The sequence below is a fragment of the Suillus plorans genome (assembly GCF_016647745.1).
Source record: "Suillus plorans strain S12 chromosome Unknown HD556scaffold_8, whole genome shotgun sequence".
In the NCBI taxonomy this organism is placed as follows: domain Eukaryota; kingdom Fungi; phylum Basidiomycota; class Agaricomycetes; order Boletales; family Suillaceae; genus Suillus; species Suillus plorans.
Window position 1 is genome coordinate 713,393 of NW_024537392.1, and position 13,236 is coordinate 726,628.

Below are 13,236 nucleotides of genomic sequence, written 5' to 3' on the forward strand. Positions count from 1 at the left end.
TGAGAGAGGAATGCATAGGCGTAGATGAGTCATATGAGATTTGCAAAAGATCATTACCAAAAAAAAAGTATGGTACCTTGCCAAGGTCAAAATATCGACCGGCATATCATCCTATATAGACTACAGGCAAAACTTCTCTGCCGCATATCCCCTACCTTTCTCCATCGTCTGTTTCATAATCGCCATCTTCATCTGATCCTTTTTCCTCTGTTCCTTCTGTGCCTTGCCGCCCCCGGTTGCGTGCCCAACTCGGCTGCCCTTGCTGCATTTTGATACTAGTATTACTCGACCACTTTGTACCTTTGTAGTGGGCTGCCAGGGACATGATGGCTATGTGAAATGAGAGACAACCTCAGGGCATACATGCGAGAGGAAGGTGCTCACCATCTTCGTTCCTCCTGTAGAATTCACCCCATGATTTTTCTGATCTCTCGCTATCCGGGAACTACACCATCAAATGCACACGATCAATCCACCAAATTCAGCATATATAATTTGATAGTACTCACCTTTTCAAGAAAGCCTTCCCATCTTTCCCGACCTACCATGTCATTCCACCCCGGAGTGCGCGCAACATACCTGGCTATAATCCTCCAATCCGCAGGTGTGAACGAACCACCAATTGCTCCCATGTCTGCTTCGTCATTATCTGTCGTGGCGGAGGCATCGTGATTGCCACACGAGGGAGAAGGGGAGGGTTGCGAGGAAGAGACGCCCAGTTTGGGTGCAGCCATCTTAGTGTTTGGGACACGAGCAGCCGATTTTGTGCGACGAAGTATGGATGTGGTCTGGCGAATGACTTCAGTTTCTGAGTCTTCAACCGCATCGGATAGTGCGTTTGGAGAGTCTGAGTTTTCTTCGTCTTCTTCGTCTTCCTCCTCATCTTCGTCCTCATCCTCGTCGCCCTGAAAGGAGTGCAGGATCTTGTCTGCAATGTCATGTCTGGCATGCCAGTGAGATGCCCAGGAAGGTGCGCTATGATGTGGGGCCTGTACAGGGTCAATATTGAACACGTGTTCAACCACAACTCCCCACCTTTTCATTCAACATCGCACATAACTCTTTCTTCGTCAGGCTCGCATCCTGACTCAGCCTCCAACTGATAAATTTCAAGAAATACGCGCGATCCTCCTCTGTATACCTGTTCCCATTTGTCCCAGCTTCGATTCTTGTTGGGGGCGTAGGGCTTCGTGACGGTGGACGGGGTAAAGTGATATCTGCTTGAAGCGGCATAAGCTTGGAGGGAAGGTTCGTTGGGAGGAGAGGTGCAGAGAGGGAGTTGAGGGTGGCTCTGGGGCGTTTTGGGGGACGGTAGCCTAGGGACTGAGTTGTGCTGATGGCGGTAGGTGTAGAGCGTTTGGGGGGTCGACTTTGTCGGAGTGGTGGGGAAGGTGAAGACTGTCTTTTTCGCGAGTCACGATCGCGATTGTTTAGAGGGGAAGCAGACTTTGTGGTAGAGGTAGATGCGCGGCTGGAATTGAAAGGTTTTTTGACTGCATTTGATGTTTGGCTTTTTTCTGCTAGACGAGCGACGAGGACATCGAAGCGGTCGTGGTGGTCGAGGTAATAGTCTTTCCAAAGGTTGGCAGCGTGATTATTGACCTAAGGGAGTGTGATTAATGCATGTGCACGTTACGATTTAGTAGAGATGACACGCACACCATGTAACCCCTCCAAAGCTTGTCTGTACGTCTTCCCGGACTGCTTGCAGTCGAAAAGAGCTTGAGCGAGGATGGAATCGTCGTTAGGTGACTGGCCGACTGGAATTGTTAGGCGAAGAAAGTCCTGCATGAGTTGCTGTGGGACGACAGACGCGAGATCAAAACTCGGATTGGGGAACGCGTGCTGAATTGAGTTCACGTTCGGTGCAACTGGCACGTTACAATTTGGCTGTTGCTGCTGGGCCGTATGACGACCATTAATCTGCATGCTTTGCTGATGCTGTTGCCATTGATGATTCTGGGGTTGGTGAGGATATTGGTTCTGGCTCATCGACGGCCAGTTTTGATGGTTGAGGATGCCTGTCATGCTCTGGTTGTAGAACTGATCTTGAGGTCGACCGGTGTGGTGAGCAGGCAATCCATTCGGTATTGGGGCGTTCATTTAGGACGTACGCGACAGCGAGAAGATGAGTTCACCCTGACGAGCTCACAATTTGAAAGTACTCAAATCCACGTGTCTTTGTCACGTGCTATTGTCACGTGAGATCATCGCGGGGCACCGTAAAGTACTTGAGACTCCGAGAGCTGCACTCGGTCTGCCTTCCCGTTGGATCCGTCCGTCATGTCGATCTCTCGTCTTGCTCGTATTCCTCTCCGTAGTCCATCGCGCTCTTATGCTACGACAGCAGGCTTAAATGCCCTCGCACGTCCCAAGGCAGAGAATCTCAGCGCGACTTGGCTGGGTACTAGTGCAACTGGAGGTAACACCAAGAATTTCATTGGCGGCGCCTTCGTCGACAGTAAGACAACACAATGGCATGATGTGCTCGACCCTGTACGTCTATGTCCCAGATTACTGTGTAAGAGCAAGTGTTAATGATTGTTCGGCAGTCGACCCAAACACTGCTCACACGCGTCCCTGAGACTACTATGGAGGAATTTGACCAGGCAGTCGATGCTGCTAGTCAGGCATTCAAGTCATGGAGCAAGCAGAGTGTTCTCGCTCGCCAACGTTTTGCCATAGAGTCCGTCTTTGAGAAAGAATACCCACCTTACCAACACCTGACCCGCTTACGTTGCATTCAGACTTCAGTATCAGATCCGTCAAAATGCAGACGCACTTGCTCACAGCATCGTCCTCGAGCAGGGAAAGACCGTTGCCGGTACGTGTACCTTCTCGGTCCTTTCGGTATTCTCTCTAATCGCTTCCAAGATGCTCACGGTGATGTCCTCCGTGGTCTTCAAGTTGTCGAAACTGCCATCGGTATCACCTCCAACATCGTTGGCGAGAAGCTGGAAGGTTTGTGTGCTGTTTGAATTTTTGGTCATGGTGCTCACGTCACCGCAGTCAGCAAAGACATGGACACAGAAGTCCGAAAGCTCCCTCTCGGCGTCTGCGCGAGGTCCGTTTTGAAGTATCCCACGTAAACATACACTTACCTCTTACAGCATTGCACCTTTCAACTTCCCAGCGTAAGCTCTTTTTTCTACACGTCCCTGGCTTCCCCTTACGTCCCTATTCAGAATGATTCCCCTCTGGACAATCCCCCTTGCTACCGTTACTGGTAACACCCTCATCCTTAAGCCATCTGAGCGGGACCCCGGTGCAGCCATGATCATTGCTGAGCTCTGTGCCCGTGCTGGTCTCCCCGAAGGTGTAGTAAACGTGGTGCATGGGACCGTGCCTGTTGTCAACAGAATTTGTGATCACGAGGCAATCAAAGCAGTGAGCTTTGTGGGAGGAGATCGTGCAGGAAGACATATATACGAGAGGTGAGTAGAACGAGCTAAATTATGATCTTCGGAGCCATGTCGATGGATACGGCAGGGCCACGAAGAACGGCAAACGTGTGCAGGCAAATTTGGGCGCAAAGAATCATGCGGTAATCATGCCTGATGGTAAGATACCTCTCATTGTGTGTGACTGAAACTCACGTAATACACAGCAAATAAGAATCTTGCGCTCAACTCCATTATTGGTGCTGCATTCGGCGGTAGGCGTCCACCCTTTTAATGTGGACTGTGCTGACACGATCGTGCCTGAACAGCTGCGGGACAGAGGTGCATGGCAGTTTCAGTAGGTAAGTCGTGCGAACCTGCCGTTTGACACCTACGTTATGGTGCATCTGTGCATGTATAGCTGTACTTGTCGGCGCAGCGCAATCATGGCTCCCTGAGCTTGTAGAACGCGCATCAAAACTAAACGTGAATGGAGGATTTGAGGAGGGTGCAGATCTGTAAGTACCCTTTCACCATCCTCTGAACCTGCGCAACGTTGACCTGCACCGCACACAGTGGCCCCCTCATCTCTCCCGCCTCCAAAGCTCGTGTCACGGGCCTCATCGCATCTTGTGCAGACGAAGGAGGGCGAATTCATCTTGACGGGAGGAACGTTCAAGTTCCTGGGTACTCCGCTGGTAACTTTGTAGGTCCAACAGTTTTAGAGGGAACGGTGGAGATGCGGTGCTACCGGTGTGTATTATCTCTCATGCATGACTGGTCACAATCTGATACTCGTCGCTACACTCAGCGAAGAGATATTCGGCCCGGTACTTACCGTGATCACCTCAGACACGCTCGACGATGCGCTCGATATTATCAATAAAAATAAGTACGGCAACGGTGCTGTGATTTTCACGCAGTCGGGCGCGACAGCTAGGAAATTCGAATCGGGAGTTAATGTGGGGCAGGTGTGTTTCTATTCTTTCATGCGCTGTGATGTTGGGGTTTTGGGTCACTGCTTCAAGGGAACTTGGACTGATGCTAATGCAATATCATCTCGTGACTCTACAGGTTGGCATCAATGTGCCTATTCCGGTTCCCTTGCCTATGTTTGCATGGAGCGGTAACAAGGGCAGTGTGCTTGGTGATATCGGGTTCTATGGGAAGAGTGGTATTAATTTTTACACGCAAAATAAGGTAAGTCTAATCAAGCCCTATGTGTTTGAACTTAGTTGTCGACTTCATCGGTGCAGACCACGACGAGTCTCTGGCGCCAAGAAGATGCCATTGGCAACAAGGCGTCAGTTGATATGCCCACGCACCATTGAGCGTGCGAGCCATGGTCACAGCACGTGCTGTCCCGACCTTTTTAAACAGAGGGGAATGAAGACAAAGGAAATGGATCACTTGTCTGTTATGTATTCATCACGCAATATTTCCATCATTAACCATTTGTATATCTCGCATCTTCATGTATGAAATCAAGTTGCTTTCTGCTCTGCCCATCAGTTCACTTCATTTGATCCAAATCACCTCGAACACAGCAGATTACAGCAGATATGCATATTTATATCGAGCTTGATACAGCTCCGTCTGATGGATCCACCAGTTGATCCCTGGCTTAGCGATGCTTCAACCGCATGCATCAGTCTGCGTCCTAACGACACTATGCACTTGAAGCGATCCACGTATGCACTTGGTGGACTCAGGTGGAGCAAATTCCTGCTTTCGGTCTTCTACGTTCACGTGATACCTATCAGCTTTTGAACTTGGACGGTCGTGACTTCATGAACACCTGAAGTTCCAAAGCACGTATGCCCTCACCCCCGATCCAAGTTTTCCTCACGACAATCGCGTCGCAGGTCGTCGTAAGGAAGCGCCAAGGTTCGTACATAGACGCTGAACGTGCGCCATGTTGATCTACCATCATATGAACCAGAATATATTCTTCGCATCCTCCAAACCAAGAAGATCCCATACACCTCCTATGATCTTGCCTCCGACGATGATGCCAAACGTTTGTGGAGGCGTAAGGCCCCGCCTGGTGCGTTTGATCTCATCCTGCTCTGATACTGCGCTTACACTGCCTCTCGGACGGATTCGGCAGATAAGCAACAGCTTCCAGGTATACTCGTAGGCGGCAAATTTAGTGGGGTATGCCCTTATCCACGCCTTCTGAATAAGTACTCATCGCAGTTGCGCCGAACAGGACTTTGATGCCTTGTAAGCCTTCTCTCCTACCCTGTTGTGTCTCAATGGTGATTTACCCCATACAGCGAAGAAGCTGTCGAAACTGAAGGGCTGGCTACCTTCTTGCGGCTGAATGAAAGCTGGGACATCGCCACCGACGAAGATCGTCCGGCGCCCGAGGTCAAACCCGTTGGTGTGCCCGGGGCCGTCCCCATCGCGCAAATGACGCCGGAACATCACAAGCCCCGATTCTTTCCCCGTGACCCAGATACCCCATTGAAGCCGGTGAACAAGCATGAGGACAACTTTGATGTAAGCACGGAGCTGGAGGGGTACGGGTTGCAGGGCGTAAGAGTCACCGATGACGATTTGAGGTTGTTAGTCGAAGAGCTTGGGCTTGAAGGAGACGATGCAGAGGATATGGTAAAGAGTTTGGGTGGTGGTGGGAATGGAAAGGATGCTCCCAAGAAGGGTGGTGAGGGTGATGAGAAAGCAAAGGCGAAGGAAGCGACAAGCACAAACACTAGGGACGCGAGCGTGACAAAGGAAGACAACAAATGACCCTTATAGTCTGATGTATTATATCTGCTTGATCTATATACCAGCCATGGAAGTGGAACGAAAATATTAGTGTCTGGAATTGGTCTGGAAGGTGCAGAACTCTGCCAGCCGGATGTGGTTAGGTTACTCGTGCATAATTTTCCTGAATGCGAAATGATAAGGCATATAACGTTGAGCTCCTTCTTACAGTTTGCTCATCGGCATGTTGACAAGAAAGCCACCATCGAGGGCAATGGTCGCACCGTTCACGTATGCACCAGCCCTGCTTGCCAAGAACAGCGTGGCGCCTGCGATGTCCTCTGGCGTACCAAAACGATTCGTCGGGACCTGGTTGATGATGATGTTCCCCACAGCTTCAAAAAATTGGGCCGTCACTGTAAGATTCGAGTCAATGAAACGACAAAAACATAAATGGACTTACTCTTGCTTTCGAACGCACCTGCAATGTCGACGCAAGTCGGTGAATTTACTGGGAAGTGAATGGAAGAGCGGACTCACCACAGGCTATGGTATTACTGACTATGCCCTCGGGCCCAAGGCGGCCGGCGAGGTGGCGACTGAGGTGATGCAGACCAGCCTTGGCAGCAGCATAGGCATATGTGTCATGATCGGGCACACCGATGCCCTCGACCGAGCCAATCTGATGGGATCAAAAGTTGATAGAAGGACATCTCCGAAGTTTCAACATGCACTCACGTTGATAATACGTGCCGGATCATTATATACGGCCCCTGTCTTGCCATCTTGAGCTGCGCCCGCACGTAATAATGGCAGCAATTTTTGCATCAGAGTGAACACACGTTGCAGATTCAGAGTGAGGACCTTTGAAAACCCCTCATCCTTTGTTGTATGATATTCAGAGAGAGAAACAAAGGCGACAGTAATTGACGCACTGGGTATTGGTCGATAGGTTCTGCCCATGTTGTCCCCGCGTTATTGATAAGGACATTGAGAACGGATTCTCGCGCGGAGAGTTCTTGCACGAACCGCTCCACTTCAGAGAATTTAGACATATCAGCTGGGATTGCGGTGCATGAACCTGGACCACTGGATCCGAGTTCTTCTGCGGTGGCTTGACATTCCTTCGCAGAACGGGCCGAGATATAGACCTATTTCAGGGCGGTACGGAGGTCAGGTCCCTTCCATGTGCCAGGAGGTTGTAGTACACACCTTGGCACCGTTCCTCACGAATGCGGAGGCAATCTGCGAGAAAAATTAAGTCCTTACCACCATGCGCAGTTAAATTTTTGGGACACACCATTTTCCCAATCCCACGAGAACCTCCTGTCACGAGAACTACCTTCCCTGAGACGGCGAAGAGATTTTCGAGGTGCAATGTGGACATTTAAGCGGTACTGTTTGTGCTCAGAGTGGGTGTAGTAATAATGGAGTCAGTAAAATGGAAATAATGACACGTCCTGGCGGGTCAGGTTGCATTCTTTGTTAGTCAGTACTAATAGTGGCAATTTTCAGGGATGAAGAGGTACCGAGACATGTGGAGCATGTGTTTCGCGGACTTTGAATTTCTCTTGTCTACCATTCTAAAATGTCGTTGTCAATGTCGAATTCAATTGAGCTTACGGGCCGTCCTCTCGTAAATTACTTACGCTCTTCATTTGACCACCACCGCGTTTCGCATGGTACTGGTCGCGGAGTATTCTAAACCTTACCTTGTCATCCAGTCCACTAGGCGCCTCGCGATGTTTAGAGTCCGCGTAGGCAATTTACGAGAGGACGGCCGTAAGGTCAATTGAAGTCGACAGACGGTGTGCAGCACTGGAATTACAAGACATTGAGATTGTACCTACTACTACCAGCGACAGAACTATAACTATAAATACAATCGTCACGAAAGTACCAATGAAATATGTCCGTGCAAAACAATTACAGTCCAGGAAGAAACATTTAAGGTTCAGAATCGTATAAAACATTTGAGGCTCTTGAGCGACGCCGGCGCAATGGTTGTTCAGAGAACGTAACCACAGGAGGCATATCAATCGGTACATCCTCTGTTTTGTATTCCTGGGATACCGTTCAGCATACAATTAATAAAACTCGACGATAGACGAACGCTTGGCGAATCGGTTTCATTCTTTGGGGATAACTTTCTCCTTTGCCGCCTCTTGCGATATATGCGCTCTTTGGCGGTTTCTTCGGTCAGCTCACCAGATCCGTCGTCCTCACTTGCGAAGCGCCACTGAATTGCGGGAAGTATGCATGACGCAAGCACAAGAAGAGATATCACGAGAAAAGTGGCAGATGATACAATAGCAAAAGTGACTGGGAAGCGTGTCACAAGCCCCCTATACGGTAGCAGACCATAAGGTTCAGGTAATGAAAACGGCGACAAGTGTGCTTACCGAATTCCGTGGTGCTTGACGGCCCCTCTCAGGAATGCAGAAAAAACACTTAACTCTCGCCCTTCACCATTACCAAGGGCCCTCCATCCATCCCTGCGCCCCAATTCCACTCTGGCGATAACGCGAGACGCGCCGGGTGCGTGCGACTCAAGGAAGAGAATGTCAAGGTTGACTAATTTGGGCGACGACCATACTCGGCTTTTTGTAGGTGGTAGAACTATAGCCTGGGATCTGTGAGTATCTTCTCTGCGGCTATACCATTCAGTACCTACTGGCTTCCTAATTGATGTCAAGGTTCTATTAGAAGACGTCGAGAGCGTCAAAGTAGTCATGAAGTTCCCTAGGGCAAAATTTGCCTCTGATGCTGGTATAACGAGGTGCATGGAGATATCATAGAGTTGGCTAGGTACCAGAGATGGTAACGATATCTCAGCATACGGCGAAGTACCATCGCTATAACGAAACAAGTACCATGAGCAACAGCCGAACGGCTGGAAGAGACCTCACCCATATTGCAGATACAGAGGAGACTCCCAACCTACAGCGACATTCTTCCAAACGTACCAGCCAGAAAAAAGGGAGAAAAGTATGATAACTGGAATTAACGCAAGACATACGAATAATGGAATCAGCTGAGGTGCTACTGGGCGAAAGAGGTTCATGATGAACCGAATGGCACTAGATATGGCATTTTCGAGCCAAGAATACTCTTCATGCTGCCCTTCATAGGAGAAGGACTTGGAGTCCTCAGGCTCGACCTTGGCAGTTGGTGTCGATGAAGCCATGGCATCACGTTGAGCACGCCTGCCAGACTAGTTGTTCGAGACCCGAATGTGGCATGTTACCACGTGACCACTCGCGTATTTTGTTCTTCATCTCGTTAGCATCCATAGCAGCGGACTTGTCAGGAACTCTCTTATCCTACCGTCGTACGCTCATGCTCGAGTACCAGATAAACTTACTGATTGATTTCTCTGCTCGTTCAAACTAGATGGTGTCGGGTATCCAGACTTTACTGGGCGTCAATCCATCCGCTGACTCCATAACCGTGTTTCTGAAAGATCTCGTTCAACACTCCAACACGAGCTTGACGGTTCCCGTTGTGAAATCATATTCAGATGCAGTCTACTTCAACTACTATCCACTAGGGATCAGCTTTCTCTTTATCCCTCAAAACGGGTACAAGCCCACTGGAGGGCTGAAGCTCGAGGACCTTCAAGTTGATTCATTAGTGCTTGACAGCATTAACATCTACAATGCCCCAAAGCCTAAGACGACCACCACAAAAACAACTACATCCAATCGAACAGCAGAGCTCGCCTTTTCTACCTATTCCATGTCAAAGTGGAACCTATCGCTCTCACCTGAGGCTTCGGCGTCCAACGAGTCCTCGATCGAGATCTCGCTCACATCAAACGGTAAAGATTTCGTCAGCTGCCTTGGAGAACCTGATCGGAAAGGCGGTGGTGCTGGGCCTTCATCTGGATCTATTGGCATTTGGTGTGAGTGGCTGAAGCACGGAATTATGGTTGAATTCGGAGGGGATGAAGCTAGAGGACCACAAGCTTGGGAACGTGGCAAGGATGCCATATGGAGGGTCATCACAGTATTTCCTCCAAAGCAGGAATAGACTAGAAGGTAACATCTTATGCTACTGAGCGTTATAATTTTCGCTGATCCTAGGCGGCCGAAGGCTAAATTTAAGTTAGTCTCCCATGGGCAGACCATAGAAGTTCCTTCTCCGTCACGGCGTGCTCGTCAAAAGGAAGCTGCCCCTGATGCATCCAGATCTGTATGATAGCGTGCCTCGTCCTTTCTCTCATGATAATAATCTTTTTTCGAGCTCAGGCAAGACCTAGGACCTGTGAGAAACTGTCATTGCATCCTGGGCCAGTCACTTGTTCCTTTGGATTATCGCAAGGCCATGGGTAGAGACTGAATTGCGTACCCGAGGAGCTACTGCCACTGAGATGAAGGCGGCGACCAGAGCAAGTGATAAGTAAAGAGTCATTTCCTGCTTGGAGGTAGAGATTGTATTGACTATGATTATACAAGAATGGGGTTTCAATATCCAAATCTTTCGTTTAGATCGATGACTAGCGTCAGCCAAACTTGAACGTTGCATGCGCTGCTCGTTATATCTCGGTATAACCATCACATCATTGGCATCGATGATTCTGATTCTACAAGAATGGTCTTGGGTAGACAACGATTGACAGCCAAACGTCAGCGCTTCAGCAAAGATCAAACGTCCATGTCATATTGATATGAACTTAAGAAATCGTGTGAAATTCTGACCGCACCAAGAGTACTGTGAGATCGTTTAAATGTTGAGACAGTATAAAACGATGTATATGTAGAGTTTAATACTGATTAGGCTCATTTTATCCGTCATGGCCGCGCCTCCGGAAGTGACCAACAAGAATCTCACCGGAAAATATATTATGGTTCGTCTGCTCAAGTTGTGTACGTCATAGCCACGATTCTGATGATGTCCCGTACCCATGGGTGACAGAACAAATCACTGAGCGACGACGGCGACGATGTCCTTAAGCTCCAGGGCCTATCTTGGTTTAAGCGGCGTGCCATCTCGATGTTTACATTGACGCTTGGCGTCAAGCATTATACAGACGAGGCCGGCGAGCACATAGACGTCGAGCAGACTCTGTCTGGCGGTATCAAGGGCTCAAATGAAGATCGCATCCTTGATTGGGAGGAACGTGGCGATATCGATGATGTTTTCGGTGCTGTGATCGGCAAATCAAAGAAAGTCAAAGTTGAGGAGGTGGAGGATGAATTCTTGAAATCTGGCTGGACGGAAGATGCGGCAGCTGAAGACGGGTTGATTCTTGCTGTAGACTGGAGCGATACTTCAAAAACTGGCATGGAGTGGAAGGCAGAGATGGTACGACTTCATCGCTTCGTATTACTCGTGTCCCTTATATTTTTCAGACATGGGGGTTTGAAATATTGAATGGCGAGAGGAGGCATGCAAGACATTTGAAATTTACATCATCAAATAAAAAGGATGGTCCCATCCTCAAACGCTTTTATTACGATTACAGTGAGTCATTTCTCGTAGTGATCTATATGCTCACGACATCTTTCTCCTAGTCGGACCTTTATGAATGTACAATAAGAGCTGCTACTATGGCGAACCACTACGTTTAACTTTATTTGTTCGAGTCCTCGAACTTGGGGTCATGATTACCCTAATGTTGCCAAAGAGACACCAAATTTAGGGTAATCGGGCATGACCGAGGTCATGACCGGTTACCCTTGCTGAGATCTGATGACAAGAACAATTGTCGTACCATTGTCCAGGTTTTGGTAATTTACGTTGATGACTCTCGCCTGTGCTGATCACAAAGGCTCGGCAGTCGACTGCGCGTCCCCGAAGTAAGTAATAACTTGACTTCATCAAGCGTTTAAATCTCGTTTCAGAACTCACGCTATTCTCAAAGAGGTATCACTCGGTCAAGGGTCGTGGCCCGGGGATATCATCGAGTTGATAGGATCCTTATCTCGTTCCATATGAGATCAAGGCTTTCTACTCACAATATAAGAAGGCAAGGCATCACGCCCTTGCTACTTATTGTTTTCCACTCATTTACGATCTCTTCTCACCATGGCTTGTCCTGACACCGTTACGACTAAGAATCTGTCAGGAAAACTCAGACTCGTGGGTCCTTACTTTGATGCACTATCGCATAACGCTCACGATATATCGCAGAATAAAGCGCTGAGCGACGACATTGATGACACATTGAAACTTCAGGGCGTTGGCTACATAAAGCGTACTGCTATTGCCAACTTCACCCTTACACTGGAACCCACCCAATTCACGGACGATGACGGTGTGGAGCACGTTAATGTTAAACAGACACTCTCGGGAGGCTTCAAAGCTCCTGCAGACAGTCTACTTTTGAATGGTCAGGAGGTTTCCAAGGAGGATTCCCTCTTCGGGCATCTGATCGCCAAAAGTTGGCGTTCAAAGGTCGAGGATCTTGATATCGATTTCTTGAAGGAAGGTTGGTCGGAGGATACCCTCGTGGATGGCGTCATTGCCGGTGTCGTGAAAAGTGACACCGCCAAGTCCGGGAGGGACTGGGTCATAAATGTGGTGCGTTTGATGGGCTCGGTCTAGTGGATGTGATCTGAATGATCTACGTCAGGTTTGGGGTTTCGTCATCCTCGAAGGTGTCAGGAGATTTGCCCGGCGCTTCAGATTCACCACGAAGGAAAGGTCTGAACCGATCGACGTCAAACTGTACTACGACTATGGTGGGTATCTCCCATCCTCTTACTTCCTAGTACTGACTGAGCTTTTCCTCAGTGGAGTGAGCCTTTACAAGAACAAATCAAACTGTGCCTGTACAATGTGTATAATGAAGTTGCATGCAATTGATCGATTTATCCTTGTGTTGGGTCTGAGGAGAGAAAAAATTAAGACGAGCACATCTGTCCGAGTTCTCCGTGATAAGCTGTTGAACGAGCAAGGCCGACAACTGAATATGTATTAATCCAGCAGCTTGGGATGTAGTATGTGACATGACAAGTCTTTTCGTTGATTAGTATAGATCATGTCGATTTTTACCGGTTCATAGACTGACACGTACATACGCTCACGCCGTTGGCTGACAACTTGAAGCACTGGATTCTTTATTGCAGCGAGGTCCAGGAACAAGGCCGAATCGATATGCTCACCATTGGGTGTTGGGGTCACGTGCTAATTTAAACTA

The 13,236-nt window shown here is 48.8% G+C and overlaps 8 protein-coding genes across 8 annotated transcripts; 5 read left to right on the forward strand and 3 right to left on the reverse strand.

The window, feature by feature from the left end:
• Positions 1 to 151: 151 nt before the first annotated feature.
• Positions 152 to 2,103, reverse strand: HD556DRAFT_1229781 (uncharacterized protein; the record flags this gene model as incomplete). Its single annotated transcript, XM_041297304.1, has 6 exons — positions 152 to 330; positions 385 to 445; positions 510 to 637; positions 773 to 989; positions 1,036 to 1,602; positions 1,660 to 2,103. 6 exons carry the CDS (start codon positions 2,101 to 2,103, stop codon positions 152 to 154), a joined length of 1,596 nt encoding a protein of 531 aa, XP_041164700.1.
• Positions 2,104 to 2,193: 90 nt separating this feature from the next.
• On the forward strand, positions 2,194 to 5,003 carry HD556DRAFT_972399 (methylmalonate-semialdehyde dehydrogenase). Its single transcript, XM_041312170.1, has 15 exons — positions 2,194 to 2,496; positions 2,553 to 2,686; positions 2,748 to 2,824; positions 2,875 to 2,961; positions 3,010 to 3,064; positions 3,111 to 3,134; positions 3,186 to 3,434; positions 3,490 to 3,560; positions 3,608 to 3,655; positions 3,710 to 3,742; positions 3,802 to 3,898; positions 3,957 to 4,133; positions 4,192 to 4,351; positions 4,455 to 4,580; positions 4,637 to 5,003. Exons 1-15 carry the CDS (start codon positions 2,284 to 2,286, stop codon positions 4,709 to 4,711), a joined length of 1,626 nt encoding a protein of 541 aa, XP_041164701.1. The 5' UTR covers positions 2,194 to 2,283; the 3' UTR covers positions 4,712 to 5,003.
• Positions 4,967 to 6,235, forward strand: HD556DRAFT_972455 (SH3-binding, glutamic acid-rich protein-domain-containing protein). Its single transcript, XM_041312171.1, has 6 exons — positions 4,967 to 5,092; positions 5,144 to 5,267; positions 5,323 to 5,427; positions 5,491 to 5,537; positions 5,593 to 5,606; positions 5,660 to 6,235. The coding sequence occupies exons 2-6, from the start codon at positions 5,198 to 5,200 to the stop codon at positions 6,132 to 6,134; spliced, it is 711 nt and encodes a 236-aa protein (XP_041164702.1). The 5' UTR covers positions 4,967 to 5,092; positions 5,144 to 5,197; the 3' UTR covers positions 6,135 to 6,235.
• On the reverse strand, positions 6,156 to 7,695 carry HD556DRAFT_1341080 (uncharacterized protein). The gene is made up of 7 exons (XM_041302093.1): positions 7,393 to 7,695; positions 7,305 to 7,337; positions 7,028 to 7,243; positions 6,831 to 6,974; positions 6,633 to 6,774; positions 6,556 to 6,573; positions 6,156 to 6,508 (listed from the first exon to the last, which is right to left on the reverse strand). The coding sequence occupies exons 1-7, from the start codon at positions 7,477 to 7,479 to the stop codon at positions 6,318 to 6,320; spliced, it is 831 nt and encodes a 276-aa protein (XP_041164703.1). The 5' UTR covers positions 7,480 to 7,695; the 3' UTR covers positions 6,156 to 6,317.
• Positions 7,696 to 8,039: 344 nt separating this feature from the next.
• Positions 8,040 to 9,279, reverse strand: HD556DRAFT_1229716 (uncharacterized protein; the record flags this gene model as incomplete). Its single annotated transcript, XM_041297300.1, has 5 exons — positions 8,040 to 8,156; positions 8,206 to 8,437; positions 8,495 to 8,718; positions 8,767 to 8,947; positions 9,002 to 9,279. 5 exons carry the CDS (start codon positions 9,277 to 9,279, stop codon positions 8,040 to 8,042), a joined length of 1,032 nt encoding a protein of 343 aa, XP_041164704.1.
• Positions 9,280 to 9,325: 46 nt separating this feature from the next.
• Positions 9,326 to 10,262, forward strand: HD556DRAFT_972934 (uncharacterized protein). Its single transcript, XM_041312172.1, has 3 exons — positions 9,326 to 9,423; positions 9,486 to 10,132; positions 10,200 to 10,262. The coding sequence occupies exon 2, from the start codon at positions 9,486 to 9,488 to the stop codon at positions 10,122 to 10,124; it is 639 nt and encodes a 212-aa protein (XP_041164705.1). The 5' UTR covers positions 9,326 to 9,423; the 3' UTR covers positions 10,125 to 10,132; positions 10,200 to 10,262.
• A 625-nt stretch (positions 10,263 to 10,887) lies between these two features.
• HD556DRAFT_1438963 (uncharacterized protein) lies at positions 10,888 to 11,622 on the forward strand (the record flags this gene model as incomplete). Its single annotated transcript, XM_041305903.1, has 4 exons — positions 10,888 to 10,941; positions 11,010 to 11,399; positions 11,447 to 11,558; positions 11,609 to 11,622. 4 exons carry the CDS (start codon positions 10,888 to 10,890, stop codon positions 11,620 to 11,622), a joined length of 570 nt encoding a protein of 189 aa, XP_041164706.1.
• A 336-nt stretch (positions 11,623 to 11,958) lies between these two features.
• On the forward strand, positions 11,959 to 13,158 carry HD556DRAFT_1341106 (uncharacterized protein). Its single transcript, XM_041302094.1, has 3 exons — positions 11,959 to 12,617; positions 12,670 to 12,778; positions 12,831 to 13,158. The coding sequence occupies exons 1-3, from the start codon at positions 12,123 to 12,125 to the stop codon at positions 12,836 to 12,838; spliced, it is 612 nt and encodes a 203-aa protein (XP_041164707.1). The 5' UTR covers positions 11,959 to 12,122; the 3' UTR covers positions 12,839 to 13,158.
• Positions 13,159 to 13,236: the final 78 nt, after the last annotated feature.